The sequence below is a fragment of the Rhea americana genome, unplaced genomic scaffold (assembly GCF_003343005.1).
Source record: "Rhea americana isolate MKP2758 unplaced genomic scaffold, rheAme1 scaffold_18, whole genome shotgun sequence".
Taxonomy (NCBI): Eukaryota; Metazoa; Chordata; class Aves; order Rheiformes; family Rheidae; genus Rhea; species Rhea americana.
In genome coordinates, this window is record NW_028185927.1 from 3,131,502 (window position 1) to 3,153,831 (window position 22,330).

Sequence of the window (22,330 nt, forward strand, 5' to 3'; positions counted from 1 at the left end):
TCCCAGCGGCGCCACCGCCTGGCCTGGCCTGGCYYGGMCYGGMCTGGMCYGGMCCGGACCGGACCGGACCGGCCCCAAGCGGCGCGCGGCGCCCCGCCGCCAGCCAGCCCCAGCCGAGCGCCGAGATCGCAAAGCTCCTCGCCGCCAAAGCGGCGCGCCCGGCGGAAGCGGCCAAGTGCCGATGTGACGGATGGAGGGCGGGGCGCAGGGGGCGGGGCGCAGGGGGCGGGGCGGGCCCGGCGCTTCCGGGACGCTGGTGGATGTTGGGGTTTGAATCGTCTGTCAGTTAGCGCGGGCGGCGGCGGCGGTTGGCGGTGAGTAACGCTCTGCTGGGGCCGAGCCCTGCTGCCCTTAGGTTCAGTCCTCTTGAGGCCGAGCCCGGAGCTGACGACGCCTTGCGCGGGGCGAGGAGGACTAGGCGGGGCGCTGAGGAGAGGGCCGGGGCGGTCTGGGCTGCCCTGGCAGCCGGCCGAAGGCCCTGGCGGCGGCCGTCGGCGTTCCCTGCAGGCGCGGAAGGGCGGCTCCTGCCGCCGGCGCTGCCGTGGGTGTTGCCCTTCTCAGAAGYGCTCCCTGCGTTTCGTGGCCGAGGCCTTTCGAGGCTCGGGCAGTAGGTGGCCTTATGGATCGTGCTCTGTTGGGGTGGTTTTTCCTGCGTTTCCTGCGCTGCCCGGCGGTAAGGGGTTACTTTCAGGACGTAGCGCTGTTGTAAACAAACCGCGAGAAGTACCGGAGAGCCTCGCAGGTGTAGATCGAGGACACACGGTTAACTGACGGTACCGGGGAGGTGTAGCAAGGTGAATATATACCTGAGATCTTACCTCTTACTTTTTTACTTTTTCCATTCTCCAGTTAAAAACATGAAAAACAGTTTGCATTSTGGAGCAGTGAAGAGACAGTTCTAGAAGAACTTAGCAAAACTTTGCGCCACTCCGACGAATTGGCTTATCTTGTTTATGCATGGTAGATAAGATTTATTTACCCTTTAGTTTTATAAACATTGGGTGATAATGTGTGCCTGTCTTGCAAATAGGCTGATACAGAATTGCTTTGTTTCTGTAGAAAGCACTGTATGACTTATGCATGGAGCCTCTATGGCTGTTCTCACAGGCCCTTTAACTTGTAAATTCGAACTGTAGGACTYAATTTCCTGAAAGAGTTTGAGAATGGCAGAAGAATTTTCTTTTTCGAGCATTTTTTTTCTCCCTTGCCGGAGCTAGGRAAGAGGGGGAAGGGAGCGGGTTGTTTTGAGCCAAGCATGTGCTTTCTCCATCTTGTAGGGCTTTTTTCAACACTCACTGRGCTGAGATACCATTCTGCTGTGTTACAGATGTTTATATTCTGTTGTGTTACTCTAGTAGACTTAGAGCTGTGACCTTTTTGGGGGAAATCCCAAAGAGAAAGGAAAATATGTAAGCTGTTCTTGTGTTTTCCTATGTCCCTGAGTCAGTATCTTTTATTTTCTAATTTAGAAAAGGGGAAGTTTGTATCTGGGAGAACAGAATTCTTATTTCATTATTTTGTCTGCAACGTGTGTTCTTAAGGGTGTCTTTACTTGGTTATAGTATTGCTTGGTTTTGTGTTTCTTTTAGAGTGTCTTCTGCAAAATTAGAGCTACTTTGGGTTCCTTTAAAGAATGCTTGCTTATGCCTGAGAGTTCTGCCTCCTTCCCCCCCACACCCCTCCTTGCTCTTTGGCACAAACTCTTTCCTAAAACTCCACTCAGATGGCTGTAATGCTGTATTTGGAGTAATTGGGATTACCTTGAGAGCTGTTCCTGAAGCCATACCTGGCAGTTATCTAATTTGTAAGTACGAACGTTTTGATAGCAGGAAGTTTGTAAGACTTCCAGCTTGGAGGTTGAACTTGCTGTCGTTTGCCTTTGTACTTGCTTTAAGGTGTTTTAAGGAAGCTGTTTACCTGCCTGCAAGGTCAAGCATGGATCTGCAGGCAATGATGCCATAATTCTTGTCTTCTGAACTTCTTGTTATGTTTTCTTTAGTTCCATAGCAGGCCAAAGATCTTCAGATACGTTCCTAGGAGGGCTCTGTTGCACAGGCATATGAGAAATGCAAGTTTGATGTTTCTAAACAAATTACTCTTCTCTTTAGATTATAAAACGTAGTTCTAAACAGTGCAAGTTCTCCTGTGTTTCCTTGTCTTGCATTCCTCGATGTTTTTTTGTAGACTTGAATTGTGGTTCTTTGAATATGTCAGGATCCTGCGTTTTCTCCAAACAATGGAGAATTTTTTTTTCCTTCTCATTAAGTTACTCATATTAATAAAATCTTTAATTTGATCAGAAGTTACTGCCTTGGTTGTTCTTGAATCATTATTTTCAATGTTGAAAATAAATTCTTCTGTCTGTGTATAAAAGTCTAATACAGCAGGTAGTTCCTTTGAAAATACAAAAATAAAGCATCTTGCTGATAATTTGAGGAAATAAGAGAGAAGTAATTACATGCTCCATTGGTCTGGGTGCATTTCTTCTGAACATCTTCATCCAGCTTTCTGAACCTCTGTCTTTCAGAAGARCAGATGAATTAGTCTTCTGGTTGTTGTTCCCATTTTAAAAATGTTAATGAGTCTTGAAACTTTTTGAATTTAAAAGAAAGTATATAGGAAAAGTATGATGGTCATTCTCAATGCACTTGATGTATTTAATGTATCATTTCTTTTTCATGATAGACAGCTGGAAGAATTCATTAGAATGAATGAAAACGGGCACTTTGACGTTCAAAGCCCATGTAAGTAAGATTTCTATCATATTCATACACATCTCCAACACCAGTTATACACCATAACATAATTTGCAGCTCATTGTTATTTTGGTTCCAAAGAACGGGTGAATTTTCAAAAATCAAGTTATGTTGGTACAACATATTTCAGTGAATTAAAAATAAATAAGTACTGTGAATTTCCTTGGATTTATTCATACATTTTTTTTCACAGATACTCTAAAAAAGTAACCTTGGGAATTCATGTGCCTAGTTACACATAGCTGTGTGAGAGACTTATCATTCAAAACTCTTTCTTAGGTTGAAGCAGTATCTCTTTTCTCATTACTATGACCATTCTTGATGTTAGAATATTGAAAATACATCTAGATTAAAAGAAAGTTTTCCATTTCTACTGAGACATAAAGGGAGGATTGATACACTGTGTGTAGAGGTACATTGGTGGGTTAGGAAGTGCAGAAATTAGGAAATACTCARGGTTTGAGTTGACTCCAAGGTTGTCTCAAATCCTTGAGTGTTTTAAAACTAGTATACGTTTTAAAAGTACTTAAACTTATCACTAAGCATCCTAAAACATAAATCTATATTTTAGCCTGTGTTCTCTGTGGACGGACAGATGACTGCCCTGAAAAGTATGGAGAAAAAAGAACATATGTGGAATACAATCTCACTGTTCATTATTACTGTTTGGTATGTATTTGATGTTGATGTTGGAGCTCATTTGTTTTACCTGAGGAAGAAGAAAATGCAGTGCTTATTAAGTAGTAATTACTTGTCCAGATTGTTTCTTGTTGAAAACTGAACTGTCAGCTTTGACTTGTAGGCCTAAAGGTTTGTACCTACTCATGTAAAGCAAATTAAGTAAATAAATCTCAGCAGGCTWTTATTCGGAGCTAAATTCTGTTTGTGTTCCATTTCAATTAATTAATTTAGGTAGTACTCCCAAACAGTCACAGCAGCAAAGGTACATCTTAACGTCAACAATTTTATATTTGAAAATTCCACTTCTCAGTTTAGTAGTATAAGACCTACTGATAATTTACAGCTATGGTGTATGTCACAGTTTAATAAAAGTTGGGCAAAGTTACAGATAYCAGTTATACTTGAACACTTTGAATCACACTTGACAGTTTCTGAAATTCATATTCTACTTAAACTACCTTTCAAACTGTAAGCTTTAAATTTCTCTTTAAAACAAAATTATTTAACAAAAAAGAGTTTTAAAACAAATAGTGTTTGAAATTTTTTTTCCAAGCTGATTAATAAGATCTCAGGAGGGCCACTAAGATGATTAAGAGACTAGAACATCTGTCTTATGAGGAAAGGCTTGAGAGAGTTGAGACCATTTAGCCTGGAGAAGAGGARTGTGTTGGGGGGAAATCTTATCAATGCATCTAAGTATCTGCAGGGAGAGTGTAAAGAGGAGAAGGCCAGACTCTTCTCAGGGATGCCCAGTGACAGGACAAAAGGCAACAGGCACAAACTGAAGCACAAGAAGTTGCTGGAATCAGAGGAAGAACTTTTACTGTGAGGGTGACTAAGCCCTGGCTAGGTTGCCCAGAGAGGTTCTGGGGTCTCCATGCCTGGAGATACTCAAAAGCTGTCTGGACATGATTCTGGGCAGACTGTTCTAGATGACCTTACTTGAGCAGTATCAAGTACAGTTTTGATTTGGGGCTTTTTGCTGGCTAGTTCTTTGAGGGTTGCGTTGACTGCAGATGACTGAAAAGGCTGGATATTGAATCCTTAAAAGGTAAGTTATGCAATTTTTTTAAATCAAAATTTTAGCAGTGAGAAATAATTTCAGGTCTATTTGTGGTAATTTTGTCTCATGAGGCCACATGAATTTTTTTCTGGTGCAAGAAGGGGCAGATGGGAAAGACTATATACTTTTTTTCCTCATGGAGCATAACAGCTAAGAAAGGGCATACTTTGCAAGAAGCTTGATGCATCAAAGACTCAAATTACTATTTTTTAAGGTACTTTACTGTAAGGAGCTTGCAAATATCACTTAGCTTTGGTCCTAACTCTTAAAGGAAAAAAAAAGTAATTTTATTCAAATATTTGTGAGGACTGTGTAAGAAAACAGTTTTTCTAGAAAGAGGCTAGTTAGTTGTATCTCTTCGTTTTTCTTTGTTTGAATGTCTGATACTTGGAAAAATCTCCTAATTGATTTTATTATGAAACTTCACATTTCTTAAGACTAAAAGTGTTAAGAAAGATGGCTAGAAAATAGTGCCATATTGAAATTTTACTTCTAGGGGAAAAAAAACATAAAACGAGATTAGAATGTGTATAGGAGGTATCGTAGTCATGAAAACTTTTAGTTATTTCGAAGTCTGTGATGTAATTACCTTCCTAAGTAACTGTTGAATCTAAACTCAGTCTTCTGAGCTGTCAGTGAATTTGATTCTGTTTTTACTTAATCCTCTTCCTGAGTGAATTGCCTTCCTCTTAGGTTACCCTTCAGTATAGATCCCACTGTGCTTCATTATCTCCTCAACACAATCCCCATTCACATGAATGGATTAAACTAATTTTTTCTCTGAAGTTTTAAATACTGAAAGTAATTGTTTGATAATTATCCGAGTAGTCCCTGTACTTCAAAAAGGAAGTTAAAATACACCATCTTGGGTTTTACAATATCACATAGGACTTCGATAGTATGAAACTCAATGATTCTTGCTTGTCTGCATGCATATATATACTTCCTGAATTGATCTTTGATAATGACAARTAGCAGGCTAATTTGTATAGTTGTTGTATTCATTTTTGTATCAGTGATTACGCTTCTCTGTTATCTCATACCAGACAAAAACACCAAGTTATTTTGGATCAGTTTTTTAATCATTGCATGTATCTATAAAATAGAATTAATTACCTGTAATCTAAAGTAAATTACATTTATTGATGTTATGCTTCAGAGTCCTTAGGCCTAGACTAGATATGATAAAGCTCTTAGAAATATAAATCAGCTGTGACAGACTTCAGCAGTGGTTTCAATGTCAGTGTACTTGGAGCCAGAAAGAGCCTGTTCTACTCAACAATAAAAGCTATATTAGAACACTTCTTTGTTAGTCAACAAACATGGCACAGGTAATCTTAATACTTTATGTATTTTTTTTAAAAAAAAAATGCTTTATTTTTGTAGTTGATGTCAAGTGGCATTTGGCAGCGAGGGGAAGAAGATGAAGGTGTATACGGCTTTTTAATCACAGATATAAGAAAAGAAGTAAATAGAGCTGCAAAACTGGTAAGAATTAAGTATTTGATTTACAAAGAAAAASCATCAACTCTTTATTAAGTGCAGTTCCTATCATCTGTGGGTTTTTTAGTTTTTGTTTCCCAGTGGGCAGTGCTGAGCACCTATACCAGCATCTAAATTAGACGATTTAAATAATGTTTATATTGGGTTCCTAGAAGCAGCAAGGGACAGTAATACAAAACCTGTATTTTTCTTTATATTGTAAATAAATGGATGACAGCAGATTGTATGTGCCTTGCCTCACAACATCTGTTAAGTCTTAAACTGATCTTATATAGTTTTGTAGATGTAACTAAAGTGTAGCTACCAGTTTAATAGTTTGTATTTCAGCTTCCATGTCACAGTCAACACAATCAGAAATTCTGTAAAATAATTATATAACTTTAAGATTTGAAATAAATCTAAAATGCAAGCAAATACTCATCATTCCTACTGGCTTTCCTAATAGTTTGTTACTGATACTTTATTTCTTGCACATTTTTTACTGGTTTTCTTTCGTTTATATTCCTGTAATTTTACTTGGACTTTAATTCTTTTATTTCTAAAACAAATTATTCTTAGAAATGTAATATCTGTAAGAAGAAAGGTGCTTCAATTGGATGTGTAGCTCCCAAATGCAAGCGAAGCTACCATTATCCCTGTGGGGTCCAAAAGGAATGTATTTTCCAGTTCATGGAAGACTTTAGGTAAGCTGAGGGGGGGGGAAGGTTTGTTACTCTTTCACTTTCATAATGATGATACTTTTCTGTTAATCAGGATATGATTTCTTTTTACATAGTTGCTTTTTCTATTAAAACATTGTTTCAAACTATATGAAGTATAAATGATGTGGATAACTGATTTGTAGAACATGTGAAGGTCAAGCAGTTACATTACATACCTAATATATATAAACTAAATTTGCATTGCTTTTAAAGATATAATTCCATGCTTCTAGAAATAGTTAAACTGTCTATAAAACTACTCGAATTTTGAAAGTAATTATAAAATGTTTAGGGCACTTCTCTCTCCCCCCCCCCCCCCCCCATACACACACATTGGTTTGTGTGATTCTGTGTTTGTTAAAATGGCAAGTAAGAACCTTTTGCTCCTTTCTTTCCTTCTCTTGGTTTGGCTGCCTCTCTCAGCAGTCAAAACACACTGTATGCCATTCCATTGTGTTTCAAAACATAAAACTTCTGGAACTGGTATCGAAGAGACTACCGGAGAAATGGAGTTGATATCGTACATATAAAAGGTTATTTTCTTTTACTACCATCTTTATAACATCCTGATGGTAGTCAAAATAGTCTTGAGTGCATTTGATAAGACTTTTTATTCTTTCTACTGGAAGTTGAGTTTGCAGGGTTGGTAGATGGAAGTTTGGGAGGCAGTTATTTAACAGCGTAAAAACGTGAGTCATATTTAGTAGAGTCAAGCATATGGGAAAACAATGCCTTTTCAAAAGGGTTTATTTTAAAATGGAACTTCATTGCAAATAAAAAGATAGGATATTAATTTAGCTATCTTTATTTTTTATGATAAACATTCTTAATCTTTTTTTTATAAGAGAAATCTAAATGATTATTTTTAGGTCTTACTGTTGGGAACATAAACCAGTCCAAAAGTTTTCAGTTAAGGAGTCTAAGGAATCTTCACAGTGTACAATATGCCTGGATTTGGTTGAACAGCTTCCACTGTACAGTGTACTGAAAAGTCCTTGCTGTAAAAATGCTTGGTTTCATCGCGAATGCTTGCAGGTAATGCAGGTCCTTCCTTTCTTTTCTCTGTGCATTCATGGAGATCACATTTTTGTTACTTATTTGAAGTAACAGAACAGCTGCTTAAAATTAGGTAAAATTACGTGGGATTAATGTTGGCAATAGATGTGAAAATAAGCTAGYTTAGAGAGATGATATTAGAATTGCAATTTGGAGAGTGGAGTCTCGCAAGAAGGATGTGGTGGGGGTCTGTTTGGGTTTTTTCTTTTTTTGTTTTTTGTTTTTTTCCCCTCTCCATGTTTCTGCGTGTGTGATCACCTCATGGCTTTAGTTATTTTCGGGTATTTGAGGAAAAAGTCTAATCTATATAGCTACCTTCTTCCAGGTCACAACACACAGAATCTAAATGCTAAAAATGTCACTTAACCATAATCGATGCTTTTTGCCCAAGCCCATCACTGGAAATAAATTAGAAAGTTCTTTTTGTAAGCCAAAATTCCTAGATCTGGAGAAGTTGACTGAAAAGAAAGAGTGTGCTTTTGTTTATGAACCTGATTGTTGGATGTGAACTAAGTCACTTATGCTCTAAAGGAACAGAAAATACCCAACATTTGCTTTGAAGTCAAGTAGTTGACCCAAGCATGAATGAAATGCTTATAGATACGGAAGCATTATTTGTTGGCATCTTATGAGTGGTAATAATTCAATAATTGGTTTGGTTTTTGTTTTGTTTTTTTCCTGGCACAGTATCAAGCGTTGAGTGCTGGGGTGTTTTTCTTTAGGTGTACAGTATGTAATAACAAGGACAAATTTCAGAAAGAAATGTTGAGAATGGGCATACACATTCCAGAAAAGTAAGTAATTTTGTAAATAATCCCTGTTTTATAAAAACTTACTTTGATAAGGTATGAAACAATTTTTTTGTTTATTCTGTACAATTGCAAGCCCATGAAACCTCAGCACTAACTTCAGTGTAAAAGTGTTTGTTTTAGTAAAAAGTAGCCTGTTTCCTTTCATGCATCAAAATGTAGAAGGTCAAATCAGTCACCTCAAACGCAGAGCAGGAGACTTAATTTTTTGAAAGGTCATTTTCAATGCAGTCATTCAACCAGGGACACATTTAAGATCTCGACATTTTTTTTAAATATGATCCTTTCACACTAACACAAGAGGTTGATAAGTGTGTTTTCTCTGTCAGACTGACTTTAAATTATGTATTTGAATTTCTGTCCATCCAGTATTATCATCCTGTGATTACTCATCTATTCATTGTTCTTCCAAGGGATTGTAAGGATGTATTTAGTATGTAAACACCTTCCAAAATTATAAGCTGATTGTTACAATAGTTTCCACCATTTAGTGGGGCTCAAAATAAAGCAAAAACTAATCATTAATGTTTATTTGGTAGAATTATGCTTTAATAGCTGTTAGTCTCTTCAAAGACTGTTAATTCCCTCTTGAGACCAAAATACAAGATTTTGGGGAAGAGCAGTCAAAATACTTAATGTATTTTGCCATACTGGCCTGGCAAGTAGTGAGTTGTCTTTCATAATACCATTTTTGGTGATAATTTCATTGGACTGCCAAAACTAATGCTCTTGTCTGCTATGAGAAAGTGGAATATGAGACRGGAGGAACAAGCATTGAGACAGAACAAATAATCAAATTATTGTTAGGCAGTGAAAAGTCTGCCAGTGCATATTTTAGGGTAGAATTTGTGTTATTGCTACCTCAGGAGTTCCCTGGACAGTGGAAAATGAAAACACTGTGTAGCTGGTGTGGGAATGTGAAGACTTAATAAAGGGAGTTTTCATGTACTTTATCAGGAAAAAAAATCTTACCTTATGTCAGACTGATTTCCTAGGATAGATGTTTACATTACTGTGATACCCAGTAATATAAAAACCAGAATGCTTAGAAATTAGTAAGAGGGCTAATCTTATAGATTGACTTCAGTCTTGCAAGATTATTTCATCCTAGTTTTCCTTTTTTCTTCACCTTTCCCAGTTGTCTGTTGTCCAAATATTACACGATTGTTGTCTGAAATAACATAATTTGATTCCTGTTGCCCCATCTTCATGCACCTATTATAAAGGTGAAATTGTGTTTTTTCAAAGACAGAGTAACCAGTTTAAACAGAGTTCCACAGATTTCCACGTTGTCATTGCTTATAGGGATGCATCTTGGGAACTTGAAGAGAATGCATATCAAGAACTACTGCAATGTTATCAGCACTGTGACATTAGAAGATGTCTCTGCAAGAAAGGAAGAGACTATAATGAACCTGATAGGTATGATAGTTGTCTTTAAAATAAATAAATAAATAAAATAAAATCTGTGCCAAGTTACATCTCCCTACATTCTGTAATACTTTTCAGCATCAGGTTTAAAGTCAAGACACTATTTCCAAATAAACTGGGAAGCTAGACCTAGCTTATAAGTAGTTGTGTATGATAAATCTACTTTATGAGTGACAATCAAGTTTTTGTACCACTTGATAGCCAACTGAGTCTATATTATTGAAAGTGAGGTTTTGGTTAGAAAATTCTGCCAGTGACAGTGTGATYTTGGTCAGTGTTTTGGACGCTAGTTCCAGTCACTTAACGAGGGAGGGCTGTGAGCTATCCTCTGCACCCAAATGGCAGCTAAAAATACGGYGATCTCTTAATGAGAGGCTTGAGTGATCACAGACCATTTCTGCTCTGCCACTTGTTTAATTTTCACTCAATGCATTCATTTTCTGCCTTGTTTATCATTTTTATTTGTGTGCTGCTTCTGTATCTTCTGTTGGGATTAGTATACTCAAAGCTATCAAGCAGGGCCCCTACCTTGCAAATTTGTTTCCRTTGTAATGTGGTAGGTTATTTCCCATAGACAGGTATGTTAACTTTTCTTTGTACAGGTTTGACCAAGCATCATTCTTACGTACTTACGTGTCTTAGGATTGTCTTATTGTTTAAGAGCTATACCTTTGGCTTCCAGTGTTTGAACTAGTATCACATTGTTCCATTATAATATGCTTAAGCAAAGTGTAATAAATGTAGACAAGTAACTTAACAAATATTTAAGTACTGTCATTAATAAAGRATCTTATTCACAACGTGTAAGGATAATCTGCTTACTGTACAAAATTTGGCATTTGGAAATGCTGAGGAGTGGGTCCTGTAAAATGAGAGGGATGTTGCTGGCTAGCAACATGRGCTGAAAATACTAACTGCAAACTACTGTCATGGCTGGGGGGGGGGCAGTAACTCATAGCTTCTTTTAATACAAGGTGCTAGAACATGGGTGGTTTTTTTCCCATTGTATGCTGGAATAGTGACTACATCTTCTCTGAAGAAAGTTTCCCTTAGTTTGAAAAGTTAATCTTTGTTAGTTTAGTGCCTAGATCAGATCTATTGTTGAATATTCCTCATTCTAATTACCATTATTCTTGTGTCTAATTCTAAATACACGAGTTTTTAATTTTAGTAAATGGGAAATAAAGCGTTGTCAGTGTTGCGGTTCCCGTGGCACTCACCTGGCCTGTTCATCTATGAAATCATGGGAACAAAATTGGGAGTGCATGGAGTGCAGAAGTATCTTTGCAAAATCAGGTAATGTTACAAATGTTATGGTGACTTTAAATAATTATTTTAATCAGGTGTTAAATAAACAGCTAGCAAACTCATTAAACTATATTAATTTAATTGTACAGGGAACTATAGCAAACAGCAAAAGCGTTCTTTGGCTACTTCTGAAAAGACAGATGGGACAACTTGTTTGATGGAAGAGCCTTCTCCAAAGAGTCCTCGGCAGTCATCTGGATCTCAACACAGCTATCTCCTCCAGTGTGTAAATCTTTCTGTTTTCAAACTGAAACAGGTTATAACATAATGTCTTAGGATGAGGAAATGATGGCTTGTTSTGAAGGAAAGACTCAAATTTGCAACTCAGTAAAAGTAGCAAAACTTGAGTAAAAATGTTTAGGGATTGAAGTTTTGAGTAAGCTGTAAATTTTGCATAGATTTGCTATTGACTGCATACAAATTCACATTGAGTGGCATCTAAACCAGTTTTTAGGTTGACATGTAAAATCAGAAGCTTCTACAAGCAATCTAAACAATTTAGAGGAAAATTTGAATGTACAAATGGCAAAACTTCAAGCTGTGGTTGCTTAACAGTTTTCTGTTTTTTCTAGCACAGTAATAGTGTGCTAGAAATTTAGATATAAATCATATTATTCTCTGCAGTAATACAGTTTAAGTCCATGTAAACTGGTATTTTGAAATCTTTTTTTTTTTAATTACTGTTTTGGTCAGGACTTCCATTTCTTATATAGGATGCAACTAAATAGACCCTAAAACCATGACCTAATGAAAACACTGCATACTGTCTCTAAAACTGTAGTTCAGCTACTGATAGACTTCATTTAAATGAACATGCAAATRACATTTAGTACTGAACAGAGAGGAGAATATTTTTCTATCTTCAAATAAAAAGTGCTCATGCATTCTTCAGTTGTAACTCCTCTTTAAAAATTTTTTTTTTCCTTGTAGATCATCAAAGATAATGTGCCAGAGCAACTTGACTCCCTGCTCGCGCCTAGAACTTCCAGCATCCAACAGAATGWCAATGTCTCTATCTCCACTCATGTCAAACAGGAACTGGTCACTGAGGAAAAAGTATTTTCTCTTTAATTTTCTTACCCTGAAGAATGCTCTAGTGCTTGGTTTTAAGTCATATTTTCTACAGAACATAGCCCARTCATATTGTACCTAATAATAATTTTGTCACTAAAAAAAAATGGAATCGTTACCCTTAAGAACTGAAGTCATAAGTTTGTAAAGGCTTCTGTTTCTAARTGCTCAGGGGATAAAAATTGAAATTTTACTGAAATGTTTTGAGCAGTGAAGGGATCAAAAATCTGGAATATATATTTTGTGTTACTCCAGCATGATTAGCCATTTTTGGAGGACATTAAAAAAAATCCTAGCTACTTTCTTCAAAGTAAACGTGTTGTGAATTTTCAGTGCTTTTGCATTTGCAAGGGCTAGTTTGTGATTTTGCTAAAATCAGTGGTTAAATAACATGTTCTAACATAGTATATTTAAGGATGCAAAACTGTTTCTTACTGTTAGTACCTAATTCATGAATTCTACCTATAATATGTGACCAAATTCTGATGAGGGAATTAACTACTTCTAGTAGACGGTATACCTAAATAGTTTTCCCTGAGAGTTAGAAAATGAAAATTTTATTTGACTGGGGCCTATTTTTTTTTTTTTTCCCTTTTTTTCTTTAATGAGCTGCACCACTTGTTCCACCCAAATTTTTGATTATGATGATAAAGAAATACTAGTGAATAGCTGACAGGGACTGTCAAGTGATAGGCTATTCTAACTTGGTTGCAAAACAACTCTTGAACGCAAACATGATGATTTCTTCAATTTTTTGCTTGTTATCCAAAACTGGAATGATGGTGCAAGTGTTAAGTTGGGCTATACTGTATATACTTACTATATAAGTTGGCAATAATTCATTTAAGAAAATAACTATTCATGTTAAACCAAAGTAATTAGTTCTATTTCCATTTTCCCCAAATTCTTAAGAGTTTCTTTAAAGTAATTTGCCAGRTCAGAGTTAAAATTCAAAGAACTTGCATGAAATGTTTTACTAGTATAATTTAGGGTGCYATCTAAAGGTACCAAAGTGTTCAAGCAGATTTTTTTCCCCCATAAAAGAATTTACAGTGTTTTCAGTATAACTGCTGTTAATCATGAATCATGTGGAAATACGTGCAACTTTCTTGTAGGCATCTAAGACAGCAAAGAAGGGAAGTATCTGATATACTGAAGGAATTAAAGCTACAAGTTAATACAAAAACTTCAAGGCTTAACATCAATACAGAAAATATCTGGAACAGTGCTTTAAAGGGATTTAGACAGCGCAACTTCAATCCTACAAATTCCATTGAAATAAAGTTCACAAACTGCAAAAACAGATTCAAGACAGTTAGTTTTGATGGATCCAAACATCATTTCTTCCAGTTATTAATGCTTCATCTTCAGAACTCATCACTGTTTGAGGGCTCTTCTGTAAAGAATCTATCCCTTGATTCTCAAGGTAAATGCTCTGTTCAAAAATAAATGAATGTAATTATGTAAATTTAAACACTTTAGAAATTTCAGTGTGATTGCTAAAAATCATAACCCCGAAAGATAGAAAATTTAGTGTATCATTTTGATTTTACTGTTAAATGGTATGGGTTTTTTGTAATAATGAACACATTTGTTTAAAGACRGATAGTTTAAATGTTTGGTGTAGTTGAAAAAGTTGATAATAAGCAATAGAAAAATGTAAGCATACGATTAGTCTCGGAACTTAGGTATTTGTTTTCTGCAAATTAATTTCTTCCTTTCTGATTCTGATGCTCACTTTTMTCAAATTGCTAGAAAATTTATCCTAAGCATATTCCCTAGAGATCCAAAGCTAGATTTTTTTGAGTTCTTATGCCTGAGAATAAAATGCACATTGGGTATAATCTGGAAGAGGAAGCTACATTTCCTCCTAAACCTCAGTAGGACTGGAAGAGTTAAATAGCTGGTACTTCTATGTAAAAATTACCAATTTTATTGTTTAAACCAGCAAGAAATGACAAACTTTATATGTGATGTTTCCTAAATTGAGAAGAAATTGTGTTATGAGATCTTCCTRCAAATTCGTCAGGATTACAACAGATTTTTACATGTACTTTATTTCGTTTGCAGCTGTAAAAGAGAATCTCTATTTTGAAGCTGGCAAAATGATTGCAGTTTCTTTGGTTCAYGGTGGCCCATCTCTTGGCTTCTTTTCCAAAACGTTGTTCARTTGTCTTGTCTATGGTCCAGAGAAYGTGAAACCAGCCTTGGAAGATGTTGCTGATGTTGGTGTAGCACAAACAATAAAAAAGGTAAGTAAACTCATTAGCACATTCTTGTTTTTGAACCTGAAAATACTAGATTGTTGGTTGGAATTTAGATAGGACGTGGTTCAGAATTTAGAACTTGTAAATCAGAATTGTGTTTAAATTGTTTCTCAGACATAATAAGCCTTTAAAATGTTTTACCTCAATAGTGRTCAGTGATAATGCCACACTTGTGTGTGGTTAATTCTACTTTTGTTGGAAATTTTACCAGTAATATCAGCCATAGTTCTTCTTTAGTRTAACTAGTATTACATGGTAGAATAACATAGGCCAGCAGTGGGACTTTTTCACAGCTACATCTGCTTTTGTATAAAAATTGTTGTTSATAGCTATTTTGAATAAAAGAAATGGGATGGGTTTTTTATACTTACTAAAAGGAACAAAAGTTGTTCRGGTCTATAACGAGTGACTTATTAAATATAACTTCAGTTCAAATAAACTGCTTTTACATATAAGTACATGCAATAACATTTATAACTCTTATGTTCTGATGCAGATAAAGTATTCAAATAGTCTATCCAACCTACAGTCAACAGTACATGACTGCTATGAATTTCTTGCTGCTGCTGGATGTTTAAGACCTGTAACAGCTTTGTGTGACAAAAATATGCTGGTGAATGACATATTGATCCATCATGTAATCAAGAGAATTATTTCTCCTTTGGAAAGGTTTGTTTTGTTCRTGAGTTTTTAAACTTGCTGGATTTTTCCTTACTGAAATACTAAATAAGATGTTGCTAAAACTAAATTTTACACATTCATGCTTATTCTCTGTTCTTGTATTTTAAACATTACGAAGAGGGGAGACTGACAATTGTAAACTGTAGCTTCAAAAAGACCTTTGCATATTAAATCCATATTTGGTTTTAATTCAGAATTGCTCAAAGTAAGAATTTTTTAAGTCTTAAATATTTTTAGACATTAAATGAGTTTTCCAGAGTGCTAACTACGGTGTTGGTACATGCCACTATCATGGTGATTGTGTGCATAGATGTAGGCTGGCCTACTTCAGAGTGTAAGCAATTCTGAAAAGCTTGTTAAGTATAACAGTATCCCAACTATTCCACTTGGTTTCTGAAATTGATGTTTTCATGCTGAGGCAATGACTTCAGCAAGCTAAGAAAGTTGCAGGTTTTGATCTTTTTTTTGGGGGGGGGGGGGCATCTGGTCCATTGAATTCATCTGCTCGGTAAAGAAGCTTTTAATTTTTCCAGTAAATGTGGTTGGACTTATTTTTAATGCATTTATGGTGTTACCTTGGACAAATTTGAATTGACTGAATCTCCCAAAGCGCTGTGAAAAACTGATTCTGTATATAAGGTTTTTCTGACAACTTAGACTTGAGTAGTGTTTCAGTCAAAGCCATTTGTGGCATGTTTGACCTATTTTTCACTTTTTGAACTAGTGAGTTAAAAAGTAAAGGCAATAATTAGCTTGCTTGTTTATGGAGGAAAATTGTTGTTGGATATTTTTGAGATGGCCTTAATATGCACAAAAGCAAGCGCAGAGAAAATTTGTGTCTATTATCAAGATCTAAATGTAAATGAAGAGCGAGTTAGTTGCTTTGGCCCTTAACATTGTACATCACTGACCGGATAATCCCGGCATGTGTGTGTKCTGAATTTTACTGATTCAGCCTTTTGATCTCTTAAATAATGAGTAGACAGCTTATGTCAAATTTTAATTCAGAATTAATATGATAGTTAAGCACCTTTCAAATTGGCTTTACAATTTATGCAGCAGAACCTGCAGAGCTGCTGTTAAAACATATGTAAGTAATACCGTGCAGACTCCAGAAGCCAAGTGAAGWCTAGCTTTTAAGAGACTTAGTCATGCCTGAAGACAAGGAATTTAAACTGTTTTCTCAAAGGGGCTATTTGTAACASACAGGTTCAGTATGTTGTCGCATAAAAATTAAAAGCAGACAATGTTCATACAGTCAAGCATCAGAGAAATAAAAGCTCATTTCTGCATATTGCTTCTCATTTTCCCAAAGAACTCCACACAAACTCAGATTTTAACAATCTGATTATCAATCTAAACTAGTTTTCCAAGATCAAAATAAAATGGTACTATGTATACCTTATTGACAAGATTTGGACAGTGTACAGATTTAGAAACTTTCTTATTGCCAGTCTTACAGCTTTGTAAAACACAGAGTAGAGTTAACTACCTACATACTTTCTGATGTAGCCTCTTTTTTCTTTTCTTTGCTCCTAGTTTTAAGCAAGGTTTAAAAACACTCGGTGTGCTAGAGAAAATGCAAGCGCATCCAGATGCGTTCTCCAGCATATTTTGTCACAAACCTGAAAGACTTTCAGCAGAAACTCTTTGTGATCTCTTTACAATTGATTGTTCATCAGATAAAAATAAAGTTGAAGGTGCYGATTTTTGGATGGGTTATTTGCAGGATGTGGAAAGTAAGTAATTTTTCCCCATTTCTTCACTGTTCTGGGTGTTTAGGAGCTGCTGTATGTGTAGGATTTGGTTTTTAGAGTTTGGTGTGGTAGATAAACTGACAGTGACCTCAAAACCTTGTAACTGTTTCTCCTTTTCCCTCTTCCTTCCCAAACATAATTTCTGAAACTGCCCAATTACAATCAAATTTGAGCAAAGTAGATAGCTGAAAGATTGATACTAGCACTCTTGTCAGTTTTAGAAAATAAGTTGAGTGGCAAAGAAGARAGATCCTTTTAATCTTGTTACTTTGGCTCTGCTTGTAAGCTCCTCTTTAATTAGTCTCAGAATAAGAACGGATAGAAAATGGGTTTCACTGGTCTCCCTTCTTGCAGAAGAGATTCTTCTGACTTTAGATTTTTCTGAACTAAATTTCACAGGCTTATTTTGTTTTTGTTTTGTTCTGTCTAASATCATATGGGATATAGTTTGAATAATAGGAAATGATGATATAATAATCCTCTTTTTTAGGTGGAGAATCTGTAATAACACTGGAGGACATTCTGCTCTTTGGAACAGGCTCTATTTCTATACCACCCATTGGTTTTGATCCTGAACCCACTGTTAAATTTTTGCACAAAAGGTATCCTGTTGGAAACAGACTCCGTAATTGCCTAGAGCTCCCAATAACAAAGACATATGAGCAGTTTAAAAGCAAAATGGAGTTCACCATCAGAAACACACTAAGAGTAGAAAGAGAATAGGTATTTTTGTTATGAAACTGAATGCTGAAAACTTTCAGTTTTTCTGTGGGAGTATGTGCTTGCAAGTTGTTACTACATTTTCAGACAGCGTGCTTTCTGCCTCTTTCCAGTTTTCCYCCTGAAGATATGCTAAAAGTAGTAATCGTGCAAGATGGAAAATAATTTTCAAATGTAAATTTGATACTTTCTGTTGAATCATCTTCATGTTTGAAGTTGGCTTCAAGAGCCAGCAGTCTCTTGCAGCACAGTCCTTAAAAATTGGTACTCTTGCTATAGACAGATGTGAAATGTTACATATCTCCGAGACATTTTAGCTATTTCCAAGACCTAAATATGTATATATATTACATACTTCAGTAACTTATTTRTCAAAGTCCAATCAGGTGCATTTTTAAGATAACTGCTGTAGAGCCTCGTCTCAAGTAAAACTGTGATGCAGTTTTTTCCTTTTGTTCCATATATACTTTTTCAGTAATCTTTTCATTGATTCACTTACATTTTGATTYCTTTAAGCCTATGAAAGTTAGGAAACATGGAGTTGTAAAGGTGTTGTTTAGTGCATTAAAATATTACTGAAATCTGGAGAAAATCGAGACAAAATAAGTACAAGAACAAAATCTGATTTTTTAACTTGTTTTTGCTGTTAAATAAAATCTTTGGCATTTGCACACGTTTCTGCATTATACTGTTATATGATGATTGTTAACTTCCCATATAGCCAAAACAAACGCTGAGGTAAATCTTTAATATGCAAAAGTAAGTGATTTWAAAAAAAATAAATATAAAAATCATTGACTATGAAAGCTGTGCATAAAATTTTATTGCTCATTAGAACATGGTGCTACTTCTTGCATGAAGTCAGTATTTTTGTAGGACTATGTCCTGAAACTGAWCTGTTAAAGTACAGTGTCAACCATCAAATTTTTTCTGAGTGCTTGACACTTTTTTCTAGCTTTTATTCTAAGCTCCTTCTTTTCAATTTGCATTTTGAGCAACTTGAACTGTATAAAATATTTTGTAATTCTGCAGTATTTGTATAAATAATAAGCTATGAAAAATCAGTATGTCTACAGGTGTCTGGATCAACAAATATTTGGCCTTAATGAATATTCAGTGTTATCAGTAGTAAAATTCCTATATGGAACCTTAATGTTACTGATATTCAAACTGTGAAACTTGAATCCATTTTTAAAAAATCTTCCTTTAAGTCTTCTGAAATTGTTTTTTCCTGTATTAGTTTGGTCCTCTATACTATGATCTATACRTAGTACATCTATATATAGATCAATCTGTATGTATAACCTCTTTATGTTCTTCAAAATACCGAGAAGTAAGTAATCATCCGCTTCTGTTAATAAATTTTGTTTATAATTGAAAATACAAGCAGGATTACTTTCCTTTTGAATGTTTTGGCAGGAAAGCACATCCACATTAAATCATAAAGTGGAGAGTGTCATTTAAAAGAAGCCTAAAGTAACCCAGTTTTAGATACTGGTTTATTAATAGGAGCTACCTTTGTTGTATTTTTTTTTCTTCTCATTAAAAAGTTGTATTACTAAACGGTAATTATGGAATGACCTACTGCAACAAAAGAACTGTGGAAGCAGTAGTCATGACTTTCATTATTTGGGACCGTGCTATGAAAGTTTAAAGATGAAAAAGCTGATGGATATTAAACCTGTACAGTTCAGTAAAGTTTTCAAAATATCTACGTATTTTTAAGCTGCTGCAGTATCTTAGTTCTTTCTTAATTTTGGAGAAGGTGCTACATTTTCTTAAAAAGACCTATTTCTACAAGTGTGAGGCGGTAGTGTGCATAGTATTTGTTTTTTAATTTTAAAGTCTCTTTAACCAAGTTTTTCCARAGCTTAGGTCAGACATTTTTACATTTCACATGAGATTATTTTTAGCTATTTTGAAAGTAATTGCTCTCTCATCAGAACTAAGAGTATTTTAAAGAAAGACAGAGCCAGTGGTGTGTTTTTCCTGGTTCTGAGCTAAAACCTTATTAGGTTCCCTTCAAAATAAACTTAAATCTAGAGATTTGCYAATAAGCTCTTAGAAAATGCCATTTGATTTGTTTATAGTCTTAAGTATTTTTTCATTCTCTTTGTATTTTTTTGTATCTTTTTTTTCTCCTGTAATATTCCATACTTGCCCTCCTTTCCTAATCTTTGAATGTCATACTGCCGGTAACTTCTTTATAATCTTATTTGCCTGTAGAATAGTCTTATAATGAAGGTAACCTGTTGCAAACTGATTTGCATTGCATGCTAATGTTTTTTTTTTAAATTCAGCACCAAGTCTGCTGCAGATAGAGTATGATACTTTAAAAATAAGCGGTTTCCAAAGTGCAGTATTAATTTCTTGCCTAGTCAGAGATCAACGTCTTCTGTGACGTTACATCACTTTTCTGTACTGACAGAACAGAACGTGGAGAAGTAGCAAGCAGTAGGTGAATAATTTTCAAGAGAAGTTGTTGAACTCCTGGTACTTACTTGGAATGGCAAGGGAAATGGTTTAGAACTTGGAACTAAATAAACTGCATTTTAAGACTTTCAGTGGAGAAGAAAGTTGGTCATGAGACTACTAACCTTCAGAAAAAACCTAGATAAAAATAGGGCTYGTGGCTTTTACATTATCAGTTTTACATTGAGCAGTTATGCGTTTTATRTAAAGATAAAGCTAACGTATTTTTGTAGCTGTAAGAAAAAAATCTTAATTTGTCTTGTCCTACAGTGCTATAGCAGAAGGTAGAATTGATAACATCCAACAGCCTTTAATATTGCTTGCAAAGATTTTTTTTGGAACAAAACCTATTCCTTTTTTTTTTTTTTTAATACTAACATGTCCAAGACAAAATTATCTTCTCCTTTTGGACTTGTTTAGCTCTATCTGGACATTTTAAAATATTCTTTGATATATTCAAGTTGCATTCTTGAATGCTACTATGGAGGAGATGAACTTTTCTGCTCATTTTCAGCATTTATTTTTAGATGCCAATCTTAASTTTTTGCTTGAAGTGTTCGTTAAAATTATAATTGCATTGAATAAGCTGACTTCCAGTTTGTCAAAACACAAAACAGTTGTCATAATGTTTTTAACTGATAGAATAGGTCACTTAAGTGCAATATTCTCAGGTAATTTCCTCMTTTTACATAAGGCACAGCTGGAAATCAGGGAAGGTGCTTATTTTTATATCAGTATTTCTGTAACACCAGAGTAATAGCATTTGCAGAAGCTATTGCATACCAAATATATTTTTACAGAAACTACATCTTTATGGTAAGATTCATCATTAGGGCCACAGGAGACTGCTATGGACTTCTTTTTTGTTCATAATAAATTTGTTCTTTTTGCCAAAGAACTTCACCCACTTGTTTTTGCATCAAAGCCTAATAAGCTTTCCTTTGGAATTAGTGTCCAATAAGCTATTTATTTTTTTATAGTGATCACTTCCTAGTAAACAATGCTAGACTAGTATTATTGAGTTTTTTAGTGTGGTCCCTTCAAGCACATGTAATTAAAAAAAAAGGGGGGGGGGAGGGGCTAAAGTATTTTAATCTGTTTTTTTGTTTTGTTTTCTTTTTTTCTTAAGAGTATAGGAGTTTTCCATGACTTACTCTTACCCATGTAAAGGATGCCTGCTAGATAAAGATGTTGGCTTTTTTTTTTTTTTTTTAACAGCTACAAGAATTACACAATGAGAAGAAATTAAAATTAATTTGTACTTTAAAAGCGTTGTGTGTTGTAGCTCAGGTTTCTGTCTTCTGTCTCAGAAACAGAGCTAAGGCTTTTGATGTATTTAAAATGTAGAGTAAAATATAAAGAAATGTCAAAAATTGTCAATCACATTCTTCATGTGTTTTGAAAATAGTATCAAAACTTATTCTTTCAAATAGAGGAAAGTGCAACTGTGGAAGTTACAAAATGTGTAAAGTTTATCGTGATTCTGTACTTTGTGGTAGAGCATTTTAAAGCGTAAGTTTTATTGTCAAAATAGTAGTTGGATGTAAAAACAATGCAGTCGAGTAATTTTCTATCATATAAACAATGTGGGATTTTAAGATATGGTTATTAGAGTATTATTATACAAGAAGATGGTAATTTTGTAAAACCCTTTAGCTCTAACTTCATCAACTGCTGGATCAGTGCCTGCAACCTTGCAGCTTCAAGGAGCATCCGACTTGACAGCTGTAGTATCAGTGTTTATCAGTCATTTATTGTGGGAGAGAACTGTCATGTATTTGTTCTAAGTGCAATAAAGGATTAAATTACTTATGTTGTATTATACTATGTTGTATTATACATGGAGCTTTTTTYCCAAGAGCTGCTTGAGCTTTTATTTTGTTAATCTTTTGCAGCTTTAGAAGGCATCGCTGCTCTCTGTAAACATAAACTCGAGTTTATGTGCACTTAGAGGGTTAACATGTTTATTTTTTATATACCTTTTTTATATACCTTATGCACCCTCATCCTCAGAGCTGTGGCTTTCTGATGCGGCGCGTTTCCCCCCTCCGAGG

General features: G+C 35.3%; 1 protein-coding gene across 5 annotated transcripts; it reads left to right on the forward strand.

Annotated features, from left to right (window-relative positions):
- The first annotated feature begins 241 nt into the window (after positions 1-241).
- G2E3 (G2/M-phase specific E3 ubiquitin protein ligase) lies at positions 242-18,982 on the forward strand. Of its 5 annotated transcripts, none has more exons than XM_085301652.1 (16): positions 248-314; positions 2,686-2,744; positions 3,328-3,425; positions 5,887-5,988; positions 6,562-6,686; positions 7,574-7,739; positions 8,448-8,554; positions 9,875-9,991; positions 11,172-11,296; positions 11,398-11,530; positions 12,239-12,364; positions 13,495-13,805; positions 14,450-14,631; positions 15,143-15,315; positions 16,867-17,066; positions 17,575-18,982. In XM_085301652.1, the coding sequence occupies exons 2-16, from the start codon at positions 2,708-2,710 to the stop codon at positions 17,805-17,807; spliced, it is 2,235 nt and encodes a 744-aa protein (XP_085157778.1). In that variant the 5' UTR covers positions 248-314; positions 2,686-2,707; the 3' UTR covers positions 17,808-18,982. The 5 variants fall into 5 exon arrangements, with proteins under 5 accessions (XP_085157780.1, XP_085157778.1, XP_085157782.1 ...); XM_085301656.1 differs by having other exon boundaries at positions 290-318; XM_085301653.1 differs by lacking the exon at positions 248-314 and adding an exon at positions 332-794.
- The last annotated feature ends 3,348 nt before the right edge of the window (positions 18,983-22,330 follow it).